The sequence below is a fragment of the Leucoraja erinacea genome, unplaced genomic scaffold, assembly GCF_028641065.1.
Source record: "Leucoraja erinacea ecotype New England unplaced genomic scaffold, Leri_hhj_1 Leri_750S, whole genome shotgun sequence".
Taxonomy (NCBI): Eukaryota; Metazoa; Chordata; class Chondrichthyes; order Rajiformes; family Rajidae; genus Leucoraja; species Leucoraja erinaceus.
This window is the reverse complement of record NW_026576675.1, coordinates 51,958-68,529: the sequence shown is the minus strand read 5'-3', so window position 1 is coordinate 68,529 and position 16,572 is coordinate 51,958. Positions and strand designations below refer to the sequence as shown.

At 39.7% G+C, this 16,572-nt stretch overlaps 1 protein-coding gene across 5 annotated transcripts; it reads left to right on the top strand.

Annotated features, from left to right (window-relative positions):
- Nucleotides 1-657: 657 nt before the first annotated feature.
- LOC129694677 (uncharacterized) lies at nucleotides 658-13,683 on the top strand. Of its 5 annotated transcripts, none has more exons than XM_055631405.1 (3): nucleotides 658-1,631; nucleotides 6,946-8,878; nucleotides 13,554-13,675. In XM_055631405.1, exons 1-2 carry the CDS (start codon nucleotides 1,596-1,598, stop codon nucleotides 8,809-8,811), a joined length of 1,902 nt encoding a protein of 633 aa, XP_055487380.1. In that variant the 5' UTR covers nucleotides 658-1,595; the 3' UTR covers nucleotides 8,812-8,878; nucleotides 13,554-13,675. The 5 variants fall into 5 exon arrangements, with proteins under 5 accessions (XP_055487380.1, XP_055487379.1, XP_055487378.1 ...); XM_055631404.1 differs by lacking the exon at nucleotides 658-1,631 and adding an exon at nucleotides 1,640-1,771 and having other exon boundaries at nucleotides 6,946-8,825; nucleotides 13,554-13,683; XM_055631403.1 differs by lacking the exon at nucleotides 658-1,631 and adding an exon at nucleotides 1,640-1,771.
- The last annotated feature ends 2,889 nt before the right edge of the window (nucleotides 13,684-16,572 follow it).

The following is a 16,572-nucleotide window of genomic DNA, read 5'->3' as shown; positions in this document are numbered from 1 at the left end:
ATCCGGTCCGGGGGCTGGGACGGTGCTCCGGTGGCTGGGGCGACGTTCTGGCGGCGGTGCCCAGGGTCCTGGGTTCAGCCGCGGGCCGGCGGCTGCGTGTGCTGGACTTGAGGTGCGGCGGCTTCGACCACCCCGGGCCGCAGTGTTTGACCCGGCCCGTTCGCGGGGTTCGGTGAGCTGCGGGACTGTTCATACCATCGCCCGGTGGGGAATTGCCTCAGCGCAGAGGGAGCACAGGGAGAGACTACAACCCTAAGATTTTTTGCCTCCACCACAGTGAGGAGGTGTTTGGAGGACTCACTGTGGTGGAAGTTAATTTGTGTTTATTGTTGTTATTATTGTATCATTGTATGTATGACTGCAGGCAATAAAGGAAATTCAATTCAATTCAATTCTCATAACTAAACATTTGTGGGTTAGCAGTATATTGCATCAATCCACTCAATTTTAAATCGTTCTACAACAAAATTCATAAACAAGGATAACACTTTTTATTTATGTCATTTATGGTAAGATTTACATAATTTATTGGTTTATGTGGAGATATACAGGGTGTTCAGAACAAAGACGGCAGTTCTTTGACAAGTACTCCGTAGTTCCCTATAGGAGATCTTATCAACGAGTATTCTGGACCCACTGTCAACATCTGAAATTACAGTAACATATCATATAGAATTAACTTATAAGAACAAATCTGATTATAACTACATAACTGCAGAATGGATGATATGTCACTTAATTGCAATTGTTTTCAGGGGTGGGGAGAGACATGTATATTGAAGATGCATTTTTGCTCTAGTAGATCAATTTATGCCTACTGAATATATTCTGTATTCATGCCAACTATATTCTGTTGTGCTGAAGCAAAGCAAGAATTTCATTGTCCTATCTGGGACACATGACAATAAACTCTCTTGACTTGACTTGATTTATCTTAAATGTAGAAGTGCTTACAATACCATGCCTGCCTTACAACAAGAACAAAACCAAAAATGTACAGCAGTGTAAAAATTGATACCTTTATTATTGTTTAAGAAGAAACTGCAGATGCTGGAAAATCGAAGGTAGACACAATGCTCCAGTATTTTTGTCTACCTTTATTATTGTGCTAAGTCTAGATCTATAAAAGAAGACTTTCTAATAACTTGCTCATGTACCAAAAAATGTCTTATATAATATTGTCGGGATCATAAGAATAGAATTATATATGTTACAGTCATCATACATTGGGAAGGAAATTAAGGATTTAATGTGTGCTCCTCGTGGCATGTCGTTGTTCCCTATAACTCTATTTATCATGTATTTTAAACACCATTGATCCGTGTACATTGTGTGCCTGCGCGTGTGTCTGTCTGCATGTGCCTGTGTGTGTGTCTAAAGCAGCATCTGCACTTCCTTCCTGCTCCGTTCCTGCCAAAGATCCTATAGGTTCCTGCAGCAAGTCCGGACCAGACCCAAGATCTTTGGACCAGACTCCAGCAAGTGCACGCAATCGGCCTGGCGATTGGTGGCAGGAATAGCCAACCGAGGTGCACCATTGCTGGAAAGAAGCGCTGATTGGATGCTAGGGTGGAGTAGGTGGTCCTCACTGACCAATGGGCAGTGAGTGCGCACTGTTTGAAACAGACCAGGTAAGGGCCGTGTCTGTTTCTCACGCCTTTTAAAGCAACAGGCCAGTCTTCTCCACATTCTGCCTCACCCGCTGACTTTGCTCCAGCTGTTTATGTCTATCCTCAGTTTAAACCGGCATCGGCAGTTCCTTCCTGCACGGGTCAGTCTTCAATTTCACCCTGAGCTGACCATTATAATTTCTGTGGAAGATAAACTGAAACTAGCAATGTTACAAAATTTTGAGATTTAAAAAATCAAGTCTGTAATTTATCCCATCAGATAAAGCATAAAAATAAGTTTAATTTGACACCTAATTCACTTTCATATCTTCAGTATTAAAAAAGTTATGGCCATTTTCATACTCGGAAATTAGCATCTTGTTCCCTATTGCTTTTCCATTGACAACACAAAAGCTGTGATCGATGACAGTCAAATGCCCATAACTTTCTTAAAAATTAAGAGAACTCAAAGAAATGTTCAGTTATTATAGATTGAAGCATTCTGAAACAAATATGAAACAATCTTACTTAGATGACTTGTAATTAATGCATATAATTAGTTAGTTACCTAATTGTAGCTAATTGCAAAATTCAATTACTAGATCTAAACATCTATCAATTTCTTAAGAATAGATTAACATTTTTAAATAACCTAAGTGTCCAAATAACATTCACACAAGAATTCACAATATAACATAATTTTTAAATCTCATTGTCTAGGATTTATAGGCCAAATGGAAGGAATTTAATGTTTAATACCTGTAAATTAATGGCCATTTAAATCATCTTGCGAGTGGGTTTTTCTGGAACGCGATCATTTGGAACTTTGCGGTTTGCGGTGATTTAGACCCCAATATCAGCATGCCAGTTCGTATGGGGACTAAATCACCGTTTCGCAACTTAAAATGTGAACTAAAGGCATCTTAAGGCCCACTTTTATACATAAAAATATACGGCTTTCTTTTACCTGTCACCTACATGAAATCCGTCCCCGTTGTCGACGTTGACGGCTTTAGAAGCTGATTTTAAAATGACTCCAGCACTGAACTAGTCGGCCGATTTAAAAAAAAAAGACACAGAACGGCCGTAGGAACGATTCTTCAGCAAAAGCTTGCGCTCCAACCAAATATAATCCAGGACAAGGTAAGGAAAAAACGCGTTTTAATCCCGCCCCCAAAAATCAAGTAGAATTGCAGCGCCGCTAACATACCTACTGATATGCATCGTGTTGCAAGTTTACACTTCAAGGCATTCCTGTGTTAATTTGCGGAGTAACAGCACATTTATTGTAGGGGGAGGTACATGGACAGCGCCAGAGACCCGGGTTCGATCCCGACCTTGGGCGCTGACTGTACGTCTTTCTCGTGACCGTGTGGGCTCTCTCTGGGAGTTCTCGTTTCCTTCCACACTCCAAAGACGTACAGGTTTGTAGGTGAATTGGCTTTGGTAAAACTTGTAAATTGTCCCTAGTGTGTAGGATAGTGTTAGTGTGCGGGGATCGCTGGTCAGCGCAGACTCGGTGGGTGGAAGGTCACTTTATCTCTAAACTGAAAGCCGTTCAGTTCGATTGTTTCTTGGCTGAATCAGAGCTGTGACTGTATTAGAAACATAGAAACATAGAAATTAGGTGCAGGAGTAGGCCATTCGGCCCTTCGAGCCTGCACCTCCCTTCAATATGGTCATGGCTGATTATCCAACTCAGTATCCCGTACCTGCATTCTCTCCATACCCTCTGATCCCCTTAGCCACAAGGGCCACATCTAACTCCCTCTTAAATATAGCCAATCAACTGGCCTCGACTACCCTCTGTGGCAGAGAGTTCCAGAGATTCACCACTCTCTGTGTGAAAAAAGTTCTTCTCATCTCGGTTTTAAAGGATGTCCCCCTTATCCTTAAGCTGTGACCCCTTGGCCTGGACTTCCCCAACATCGGGAGCAATCTTCCTGCATCTAGCCTGTCCCTTAAGAATTTTGTGAGTTTCTATAAGATCCCCTCTCAATCTCCTAAATTTTAGAGAGTATAAACCAAGTCTATCCAGTCTTTCTTCATAAGACAATCCTGACATCCCAGGAATCAGTCTGGTGAACCTTCTCTGCACTCCCTCTATGGCAATAATGTCCTTCCTCAGATTTGGAGACCAAAACTGTACGCAATACTGCAGGTGTGGTCTCACCAAGACCCTATACAACTGCAGTAGAACCTCCCTGCTCCTATACTCAAATCCTTTTGCTATGAAAGCTAACATACCATTCGCTTTCTTCACTGCCTGCTGCATCTGCATGCCTACTTTCAATGACTGGTGTACCATGACACCCAGGTCTCGCTGCATCTCCCCTTTTCCTAGTCGGCCACCATTTAGATATTAGTCTGCTTTCCTGTTTTTGCCACCCAAATGGATAACCTCACATTTATCCACATTATACTGCATCTGCCAAACATTTGCCCACTCACCCAGCCTATCCAAGTCACCTTGCAGTCTCCTAGCATCCTCCTCACAGCTAACACTGCCCCCCAGCTTAGTGTCATCCACAAACTTGGAGATATTGCCTTCAATTCCCTCATCCAGATCATTAATATATATTGTAAATAGCTGGGGTCCCAGCACTGAGCCTTGCGGTACCCCACTAGTCACTGCCTGCCATTGTGAAAAGGACCCGTTTAATCATACTCTTTGCTTCCTGTTTGCCAGCCAGCACTCTATCCACATCAATACTGAACCCCCATTGCTGTGTACTTTAAGTTTGTATACTAATCTCTTATGTGGGACCTTGTCGAAAGCCTTCTGGAAGTCCAGATACACCACATCCACTGGTTCTCCCCTATCCACGCTACTGGTTACATCCTCGAAAAATTCTATAAGATTCGTCAGACATGATTTACCTTTCGTAAATCCATGCTGACTTTGTCCAATGATTTCACCACTTTCCAAATGTGCTGCTATCCCATCTTTAATAACTGACTCTAGCAGTTTCCCCACTACCGATGTTAGACTAACTGGTCTGTAATTCCCCATTTTCTCTCTCCCTCCCTTCTTAAAAAGTGTGGTTACGTTTGCTACCCACCAATCCTAAGGAACTACTCCAGATTCTAAAGAGTTTTGAAAGATTATTATTAATGCATCCACTATTTCTGGAGCTACTTCCTTAAGTACTCTGGGATGCAGCCTATCTGGCCCTGGGGATTTATCGGCCTTTAATCCATTCAATTTACCCAACACCACTTCCCGGCTAACCTGGATTTCACTCAATTCCTCCAACTCCTTTGACCCCTGCTATTTCCGGCAAATTATTTATGTCTTCCTTAGTGAAGACGGAACCAAAGTAGTTATTCAATATGTCCGCCATATCCTTGTTCCCCATGATCAACTCACCTGTTTCTGACTGCAAGGGACCTACATTTGTTTTAACTAATCTCTTTCTTTTCACATATCTATAAAAACTTTTGCACTCAGTTTTTATGTTCCCTGCCAGTTTTCTTTCATAATCTATTTTTCCTTTCCTAATTAAGCCCTTTGTCCTCCTCTGCTGGTCTCTGAATTTCTCCCAGTCCTCCGGTATACTGTTTTTTCTGGCTAATTTGTACGCATCATCCTTCACTTTGATACTATCCCTGATTTCCCTTGTTATCCACGGATGTACTATCTTCCCTGATTTATTCTTTTGCCAAACAGGGATGAACAATTTTTGTAGTTCATCCATGCAGCCTTTAAATGTCTTCCATTGCATATTGAAAATGGATGGCGTGCGTGTGAATTTCCGAATTTGAATTTAATTGTGTCCTCATCTTGGAAGCCTTTTTTTTAATAAACGATATGGGGAGCGGATGAGAAAGTGGGATAACAGAGTGTAGTGTGTCGGCGTGGACTAGAATGATCAAAGGGCCTATGTGCACGCTGCAACCCTGAACTAAACTAAACATCAGAGGGTTTTTTTTGTAGTTTAATTGTTTGGGTGGCCTAAAATTATAAATGGAGCAAATGGAGTTTTGGACTTTGATTTTTGACCTAAGCTATTCTATGCACGGGAAGCCTGGTTTGTTTTCTATGTCGCTGAGACCATCCAGCTGATCAGTTTAATATTTAACTGCATTTTGACGAGTTTATTGCGATTCAGAATGATTAAAACAAATCATCTGTAATCTAGTTATATGTTGATAATCTAGTTAGTGCCAGCATCGCTTTGCTTCTCTTCAAATTGTAATCTCGTTGAAACCATCTAGTTTAATGCTAGAAAGGCAGATTTTTATTTTGATACATATTTTGCATACAGCAAGAGCAGCTTTTCTTTTCTATTACTGCCATCATTCCCATTTCACTGACTTTATAGAAATTCCCCTTTTTAACCGCTCCCTCCGTAATTCCCTGGTCAATTCGTCCCTTCCCACCCAAACCACCCCCTCTCTGGGCACTTTCCCTTGCAACCACAGGAAATGCTACACTTGTCGCTTTACCTCCCCCCTTGACTCCATCCAAGGACCTAAGCGGTCTTTCCAGGTGAGGCAGAGGTTCACCTGCACCTCCTCCAACCTCATCTATTGATTCCGCTGTTCCAGGTGTCAACTACTCTACATCGGTGAGACCAAGCACAGGCTTGGCGATCGCTTCGCCCAACACCTCTGCACAGTTTGCATTAACCAACCTGATCCCTGGTGGCTCAGCACTTCAACTCCCCCTCCCATTCCATATCCGACCTTTCTATTCTGGGCCTCCTCCATGGCCAGAGTGAGCCCCACTGCAAATTGGAGGAGCAGCACCTCATATTTTGCTTGGGTAGTTTACACCTATGAACTTGGGTATGAACATTGACTTCTCTAATTTTAGGTAGTCCCTGCTTTCTCCCTCCTTCCCCTCCCCTGCTTTCCCACAGCCCACTGTCTCTTCCTTTCTTCTTCCCGCCCCCCGCCCCCACATCAGCCTGAAGAAGGGTCTCGACCCGAAACATCACCTGTTCCTTCTCTCCATAGATGTTGTCTCACCCACTGAGTTTCTCCAGCAGTTTTGTCTACCCTTTTTTATCCTGTCTTCAAATTCTAATTCATCATAATGGGGTCTAGGTTGTATATAGCTCTTTATTTTAGCCATGGTTAATCTCCAACTGCCCTTCCACCCACCCCAAACTAATTTATTTCTCCCCCCACAGTCCATATCTACCTGTGATGCCACTATCAAGGAACTGTGTACCTGCACTCTTAGATCCCTCTGCTCTACAACACTCCCCAAAGTCTTGCCATTGACTGTAATGAACTGTTGATAGAAAAAAATACTGTTCCCACTCAACTAATATGCTGCTTTTCTTTTTTTAATTCCCAATCCTTGCTAGTAAATGATCATTGCCAGATTGACTTCAATGAGATCCTCGCTATCTACATAACGCCATGCTGCACCAAGTTTTCCTCCAGGAATTTGAAGAATGCAGCACCGACCGCAGCTAAAGAGATTCACGAGATAAGAGCGAAATGTAGAGTTCCACTGCAGAGCAGAAAAAAACTACTACTTAACAGTCTGGGAAAGCCACCCACTGGTTTGAGGAAAACCACCATTGAAGCCAACGACCTGAAATCGTTTAGGAACCAATTGCCAAGATCAAGTGTTTCAACTATTAGAGGTAGGCGAAACAACATGGGCTCCTTCAATCAGAATGAGCTCAGAAAGATGGGTGGGAAGATGGACACTACATTTACAAAAGCTGCATGCTCAAAAGAAAACCTGCTCAATGCAACATTTTGTCTCCCATGTTCTGGTGACAACGATGCCAGGCGCAAGAGCGTGGATGAGGTCATGCAGCGGCATGATCTGCCCAGCATTGATGCTGCCAGCAATACCCTTCAGCCCGAGTCAGCACTTTCAGCACACTTACCAGATATCCCTATCGAGCCGCATAATCTGTCGGGTTTATTACCCAGCTTCGTCAAACAAGAGTGTTTGCGTATAGCTGCTCAAATGAGCAATGAAAGCAACTATGCACGAAATGCATGCCTCATGGACAATTCTAGAATAGATCAAGAGCCTGTGATTGATTTTACGGTACTCTCGTGTTCAGACATCTCTCTAGTAAAATCCCCACAAATTCGCTATACCGCTGAGTTGCCAGGAAATAGTTTAAAGGATGCTGGATGTCAACTAATCCATACTGAAGTTGACATAAAACTTAAAGATTCATTTTTTAGTTCCATGACAGAAGACTCAGGAAATCTGCCCTATTCTCCACATAATTTGATTCGGTTTGATGACACCACCATGCTGAGCGACCCTCATGATCTCAAGGATGAAGATACAAATGTGTCAAAGTCAGAAGTTTATTCCAGAAATCTTGTGAGCTTGTCGCCCACCCTCAGACCTTACTTAAGTAAGGGAAATTTAATGGAATCAAATGAAACCATGGTTTTCTACGATACATCAAATATGCGGGCAGAGAATGAATTATCTGATAAAAGTGTCATCGAAACAAAGACTTCAACAAACTCCAAAATCTCTCTCTCTGAGACAGACTTGCTCTTGTGTAAAGGATCCGTGCTAAGCCATGACAATTTAAGTGTGCCAAAACCGAGTTTTGGTCTGGGAAATGAATTCCAGACTCCAACTGTGCCCAGTGTTGGTCGCGGAGACTTGATCAAGTTGAATGAAACCATGACGCTGGCAAATGTAACATTTGAGGCATTAAAACATGAAACCAGCTTTGGAAATTATCTCTCGGCTTCCATCTTGTCGGATTCCAAGATGTCCCTGAATGTCCAAGATGACGTGCAATTAAATGGAACTATGACGGTATTTGATCATAATGCAACATTTGAAAAGTCAAAGCATGAAGACTTTCTTGGTCATGATGGCAAAGCGACTGCCTCGATGAGTTGCAAGTTGGCTCTATCCACAACCACAGAGCTTCAAGCGGCTGAAATCGTGGCAGGGAATGACTGTAAAGATGCTACCTTTGATACATCAAAGCAAGACTATAATTTGGGAAATGAACCCAACAATGCCGTTTGCTTGTTGCCTCCATCTATTGGAGATAAAGTGGAATTAAACGGTACCATAACTCTTGAACATAAAAATGCAATGTTTGATACTTCAAAACATGAGAGTAATTTGGGTAATAACTGCAGCAAGACCACTCCCTTGTTGCCTCCATCTGCAGGTGAAAAAGTGCAATTAAATGAAACCATGACTGTGGACCAAAATAATGCGACGCGATGTATGGCAGCTTGAGAGCTGCATTGGAGGTAATGTCAGTGACATCACTGCCTCGTCACACTGCAGGCTTACAAGTCAAGTTGTGCATTTTATTTGTTTATTTATTTATTTATTCGAAGTACGGTATATTGGTATATTGGCAAATATATATTGGCATGTTACATTTTATGTACAGCTGCATTTTTTTTTAATAATAAGAGAGAAAGAGAGAGTAGATAATAGAAAATAGAAAAACATGTGATATGGTGTGTGAAAAAGAAAAAGGGAGAGAAAGTGAGGGAAATTTATTTATTTTTTTAGTAGGAGAGAGAAAGAGAAAGAGTGGAAAGTAGGACATAGGAGATAGGTATTTATATTCTTGACCATCTTTCACCCAGTCCTGAAACAATTGGTTTTTACGATTTTGTTGCACCATATGCTTCCAAGAAGTCGATAAATGGAGACCAACTCGTTAAGAATTGGTCTGGTTTAACTGTTAGGAATCGCATTTCTTCAAGATGTGCCGTGTCCAACATGTTTATAATCCACATTTTAAGCATTGGTATGGGTGTATTTTTCCAAAATTTGAGTATACGTTTTTTTGCCATTATTAACCCATAAGTAAAAAATGAATTTTGAAATGTGTTCAATTTATTCCCATCTCCTGTTACTCCAAGTATAACAATTTCAGTGTTAGGCTCCATTTCTATCTTGAATAATTTTGTAAATATTTCAAAGATATCGCTGCAGAATTTATGAAGATTTATGCAGGAAACAAAAAAATGTGTTATAGTGGCATTTTGAGGTAAACATTTGTCACAAATCTGAGAAGTATTTGGATAAAATTTATTCAGTCTAGTTTTTGTATAATATAATCTATGTAAAAATTTAAATTGAATTAAGTTATGTCTTATATTAATCGAGCATTTATATATATATATATATATATATATATATATATATATATATATATATATAGGGGATTGGGATCACGAAAAAAATGTGGAGAAAGTATTTGATATATATATATATCAAATACTTTCCCCACGTTTTTTTCATGATTTTTATCATTAATTCTTGTTCCCAATCTTCTCTAAGTGCCTCTGTCGATGGTAGCTCTATATTTAAAATACAAGTATATAAATATGATATTAATTTCTGTGAGTCAGCCTTAATATTCATTGCTCCTTCCAGTGGGTCTAAAATTATAGTTTGATGTCCTTGTATATATTTCTTCATGACATCGCAGATCTGGAGATATTTAAAATATTGGTTATTTTTCAACTTAAATTTTAATTGTAATTGTTGGAATGATAACAGATTTCCCATTTCATACATATCACTGATCCTATTAATTCCCATTCTTTCTCATTGGTTATATGATTTATCGATAAGAGATGTTTTAAATGAAGAATTATTCACTATTGGCGTTAACACTGATATGTTTCTTAATTTTAAAGTTAATTTTATTTGTTTCCAAATTCTTATTGCATTATGGATAATTTGGTTATTCGTATATATTGTGTTGTTCAGTTTTATCGGGGAGAAGAGGATCACTCCTATATTCCAAGGAGAACAATCCTCTTTCTCCATTCTTATCCATTCTGTCTGTTGGGAAGAGCTGTCCAACCAATAAATTATATTCTTAATATGCACTGCCCAATAATAATACAAAAATTTCGGAAGTGAAAGTCCCCCAGCATCTGTGGGTTTACACAGGTGTTTTCTTTGAATTCTATGTGAGCTATAGTCACAAATAACGTTGGTAATATTAGAATCTCGTTTTTTGAAAAAAAAAAAAATGGTATATATAATGGTATCGATTGAAATAGATATAATATTTGTGGTAAAAAAAATCATTTTTATAGCATTTATTCTGGCTATTAATGACAACGGGAGTGTATTCCAGAATTTAATCAATGCGGTCAGTTTATTTAATAACGGCATAAAATTAGCATTAAATAATTATTTGTATTTTCTAGTAATTTGGATACCCAAACACTTACATTTTTCTGTTGCTATTTTAAAGGGGAATTTTAATAAGTGTGTCGATTCTTGAGGCTTTATGATTTCACTTTTATTCCAATTTATTCTGCATCCTGAAAAAGAACCAAATTCCTCTATTAAATTTAATAAGTTTGGAATGCTCGTTTGTGAATTTGTAATATATAGAAGTTTATCGTCTGCGTATAATGAAATTTTATTATTTGAGTCCTTAGTATTATATCCCCGAATATTCGGATGAATTCTTACACTTTCAGCCAGGTGCTCTATCATAAGGGCAAATCGCAGGGGTGATAATGCATATCCCTGCCTATTGCCCCTCGATAACTGAAATTTTGGAGATAACATATTATTAGTTAATATTCTTGCCGTCGGTTTGTCATATAATAATTTTACCCATACAATAAAATTCTCTCCCATATTAAATGTTTGCAGTACTTTGTATAAATACTGCCAATCTACCTGATCAAATGCTTTCTCTGCGTCCAGAGAAACAATTGATATATCTTCTTTTTCCGTTTTATGTACATTATATTAAACAGGTGTCTCAAATTATTAAATGATTGTCTTTTAGGTATAAACCCCGTTTGATCTGGATTTGATCAATTTACTAATATATTTACTCAATCTCCTTGCTAAGGTTTTTGCTACGATTTTCTGATCTGTATTTAAAAGTGATATACATAGATAGATGCATAGAAAATAGGTGCAGGAGTAGGCCATTCGGCCCTACGAGCCTGCACCGCCATTCAATAAGATCATGGCTGATCATCCAATTCAGTATCCCATACCTGCCTTGGTATTTTTGGTATTTTTGGTATTTTTAATTCATATGGTGCAACCAAATACCTCAGAACTCTGGGTGTTGGGAGGTCACCCCGAACTTCGAGTTATTTTGCATCTCCTTCCTCTATAGTACCTTAATAAAATTAAAAAAAGAAAGCATGTGTTGTGATATAAAAAAAACAAAAACAAATAAGAGTCGTGGTAGTGATTAAGAAAAAGTGATATTAAGGTGGGAAAAAATTTGTAGACTTCCGTTGTTGATGTTGTACATTGAGCTCCGTCCCCTTAACAGAGTATCGTAAACGGCTGTGGGCCGTTTTCATATTCTTTTAAAATGTATCCAACCAGAGCAGATAAAAACAGAAAAGACTTCAGAAAGAGAGGGGGGGAAAAAACAGAAAACAAATCAAACACGTGTGTCAATTCTATATGTATATATACATTTCCAATTTATCTCTTATATACCCAAAGTTATTACATTAATCCCAGTCTTTATCTTAAGTACAAGCGGGTTCCAAGGGGTTAAACAGAGCCAAGCATCTGGATCTTTTCCAAGTGTATAAAGCTCCTCCCTCCTTCGCACACGGTTATATTATGTTAGTATTATTATTAATATTTTCGTTAATTACTGTGCATTAGTATATATCATCAATTGTACTTCCTTTTAAACTATATTAAGATTATCTAATAATAATTGTATAAGCCCCCCTTATCTCCCACGCTCCATTGGTTAGTCATATTTGCAAATGACATTAAAAGATTAGTATTATTAAGTTTGTTAGATTAATTAATTATTTAATATTAATATAATATAATAATTAAAGATTTTCTTAAATCAGAGATTTTTATATTCCAGCCCGTTTATGTTTCTTTCCATGTCCCTCAATTTTAATTCTGTATCTTCGACTTCCTTTTGTTTATCTAAGTTTTCCATTCAAGGTGAAGCATGGACTCTGCACTCGAAAATACATTCCGGACAGATAAGCATGTCTGGTAACTGTCTGGAAAAGTTCCGCCATCTTAATTAGAGAAAAGTCTTATATTAAAAAGTTTAATATTCAGCGTTCTCCTCTATTTTCTTTACGATATCTTGTGCATACTTAAATGCCAGTTCTGAATCCGTAAAGGAGCGTTCAATAGAATAGGTAATTTTCATTTTTGCAGGATATATCACCCCATATCTCACCTTGGGGTTTCCTTTCAGGATATTTCTTGTCTTTTTAAACAAGATCCTTTTTTCAGCAATTTCACGGGGATAATCCCGAAAAAATCTAATATTGTCCCCGGAAAATGTAAAATTCGCACCATGAGGAATCATCTTCAATATATTTTCCAGTGTGGAGATGTCGAGAAATTTCACTATCATCTGTCTTGGGGGAACATTTGGTCCTCTTTGGAAAACATCCTACCCGATGAGCCACATCTATCCTCGGGTTTTCCAGCAGTTTAAAAGCTTCTTTAAGTAAGTTGGTAACAAAATCACGTGTTTGAGTTCCATGCTCTCGTCCCTCCTGTACAACAATTCTTAAATTCTGCCTTCTCAACCTCACTTCCAAGTCCAGACATTTATCAGTCATTTTAACCAGTTGCTCCCGATCAAATTCTTGTTCTTTTTTCAGACTCGTTATTTCCTGAGCCATCTCATTCATTATGATCTCCATAACTTCCATCAACTTATCAGACTTTTTCATATTCTCAAACATCTTCTCAAATTTCTTCTTATAATCTTTTTCCATTCTGGCAAATTCTTCCGTTGACTTTTTATCAAAATCCTTAAACTGCTGCTTCAAAGAGATGTACAGCTCCTTTAATTCACCACAAGCAGTATCAATTTTTTTAGACAGATTATTCTCCAATTTAGAGAGATTAGTCTCCAATGTGGTGTTCGTGTCCGCTAGCATTTGGGAAAAGTCCTTAGTAAGATTGCTTCTTACCGTCTGTTCCCATTGCTTCATCTCTTTCTCCTTCTCCTTTGTCTCCGTTTGCAGCCATTTCAGACACAGAACATTGAGAATCAGGCTCTTCTTCGGAGCTTTCAGTTGTTGTTTGCAGAGTTTGCAGAACTTCCTGAAGATGGAGACTGATAGTAGATTTCTTGGGACCCCGTGGACGTTTTCCTTTACTCATTTAATACTCCCGTTAAACTCCAATTTTTCACGACGCTTTCTGATGACGTCACTCACGCGACAATGTGGCGACAAACAGCTCAGGTGAGTATTTTTAAATCGGTCCCGTCTTTCAAAACGGCTTTTTCTCGATTTTAGCGGGAGCAGATCTCAATGCGCCGCCATTACAGCTCCATGGCGCCACCGGAAGTCCCAAGTGGTGCAGTTAAACGGAACCATGACTGCGACCAATTCTGAGGTTGAGAGATTTGAGTCAAAGGTCGGCATCGGCTTGGAAGTGAAAAAAACGGGCAAAACTACCAACTTGGCCAGTTGCACGCCATCGCTATCTTCAAGAGACTTGGATGGTCTCGTACCACTGAGCAAATGTGAGGGTAGCACTTTAATTTCTGCAGCAGAGCTGCGGGGAATCCAGTCTAATAGTGACAGTAGTACCTCAAACAATACATATGCTGCGGGGAATTTGGGAAAAGATGATGCAGCGTGTTCTGTAAAATGTGAAGGCAACCAAGACAATGCTGGGAACATCAACAGTTCCAGAGAACCTCCAGACCAGGTCAAAAATCCACATTTGGGAAATTCCATGCATAATGAGGAACTCGATGCAGTGAATTCAGAATGGGCTCCAGGCTGCATGTCGACCCCAAATATTGCAGTGAAGCATAGATTTATAGAATATCCACCATTTGACTCCTCCTTCCAGATCTCGTCCTCCACCCTTCAGGATGACACCCATGTTGCAGTCGGTGATTGTTCAGATAAAAAAGCTCTCAAGGGTGACTCGAGTTCAGGATCTAACGAGAACAAACCTAAGTCTTCCAGTGGCAATGCCATAAATGCACCACTACTTGATAATCAGTTGCGAGAATCCAAAGCAGTAACTGCAGGTTCCTCCAAACCTGTTTCCAACCTTCCTATAACCAGAAGGAAAAATGGCAACCCAGGAGCGACGTCTGTGGAATATAAATGTAGTGGTGAAAAGAAGTCGATACCTTTATCTACTAGAACCTCTAGACCAAGTTGTTCTTCGATGGGTAGAGGAGGAAGGCCTCCGATACACCCACCTAACCTTTCGAAGAAGTCCCTTCCAAAGCCTCATCTAGTCCCAGGAAGGCCAAGTAGTGTTGTAGGGACAGGGCAAAGTTCACCCAGTAACCAACTTCCATTATGCCAGACTACAGTCAACAGCAAAGTAAGTTGTTTTATTTTTACTATAGTCTTTTCATGCCTTTCAGTAATTCTAGATTAGTCTCTTCATACTGCAGCAGGTTTTGGAGTCAATAAGTACAACACTCAATGCCAACTGGCATAGTAATCTGAGCAAGGGTAGATAGTTATGAGACAGACATAAAATGCTGCAGTAACACAGTGAGCCAGGCAGCATCTCTGGAGGGAGAGAATGGGTGACGTTTCAGGTCGAGGCCCATCAGATCAGTCTGAAGAAGGGTCTTGACCCAGGCCTCAGTGATGGGTTTTGAGTAGTGGGTGAAAGAAGGAATAAAGTTCTACAACTAAACATCTCGACTAAAGTTAATGATTTTGTTTAGAACGTGTTTAAAAATCATCCTTTGGAAAATATTCAAAAGGCCAGGCAATGTCTGAAGAAAGGGTTTGTATTTCAGATTGATCATTTAACAGAGGCTTAAGAGCAACTGTTTATCACTAAATACTACCTGGTATCTTCTGTTTGTTTTATCTGCACCATCACATTATTCTGCACCAATACTGACACTGAATTTTAATTCTAATCGTTTTAGCCATTTTAAGCACAAGGCCACATACCCAATGCTTTGATAAGGTGTTTAGATAATAGGTGCAGAACTAGGCCATTCAGCCCTCAACCCAGCACTGCCATTCAATGTGATCATGGCTGATCATTCACAATTAGTACCCCGTTCCTACCTTCTCCCCATATCCCCTGACTCCACTATCTTCAAGAGCCCCATCTAGCTCTCTCATGAAAGTATCCAGAGAACGGGCCTCCACCGCCCTCTGAGGCAGAGGTTTAGTTTAGTATAGAGATGCAGCGTGCCCTTTGGCCCACTAGGTCCAGCAGACCAGTGAGCCCCGTTCACACTAACATAATCCTTCACACTAGGGGCAATTTACAATCTTTACCAATCAAAGCCAATCAACCTACAAATAGGTACATCTTTGTGGGAAGATGGGAAGGAATCTGTAGATGATCTTTAGTTTTGGCGCTTTTAAAGATTTTAATTTAGATGGCTTGGAAAAGTATGCTGTCCTGGGCAGGCCTTGTTTTTAGAATTGAATTTTAACTTTGTTGAATGACATTGTAATCCAATTCAACAATATAGACCAAATAATAGTCCTTGGAGAGACACAAATAGCTGGGATTGTAGTCTGAAGAAGGGTCTCGACCCGAAATGTCACTCATTCCTTCTCTCCAGAGATGCTGCCTGTCCCGTTGAGTTACATCAGCTTTTTGTCTACCTTTAGTAAAAACCAACATCTGCAGTTCCTTCCTACGCAAGTAATAGTCATTGATTAAGTAATATGATTGCCAGAGTACCAGTGATTCATTATTGGTGTTGGTCATTATGTAAACAATTGTAGCTTGTTTGGGCCATTCGGAAAGATTGGCAAGGGTCCTCCTTAATCAATCCCAAATGTTTCAAATAACCATGGTCTCCATTATTGAATCTTTCTATCAAATTGGGCATCTTGGTCAGCAGAGGCAAATGGGGCCACAGGGCCTGTTTCTGTGCTGTATGACTGACTCTAATTGATCGCCATCTACACCAAGTTCCAAGTAGTACCATTTGAATTGAGTCTTATGGTTTAAATCCAGTTTGCATTTTTAAAGTAACTTTCCCCCTTGTACATTAATTCATTACCACAGAAGGTTGTGGAGGCAAAG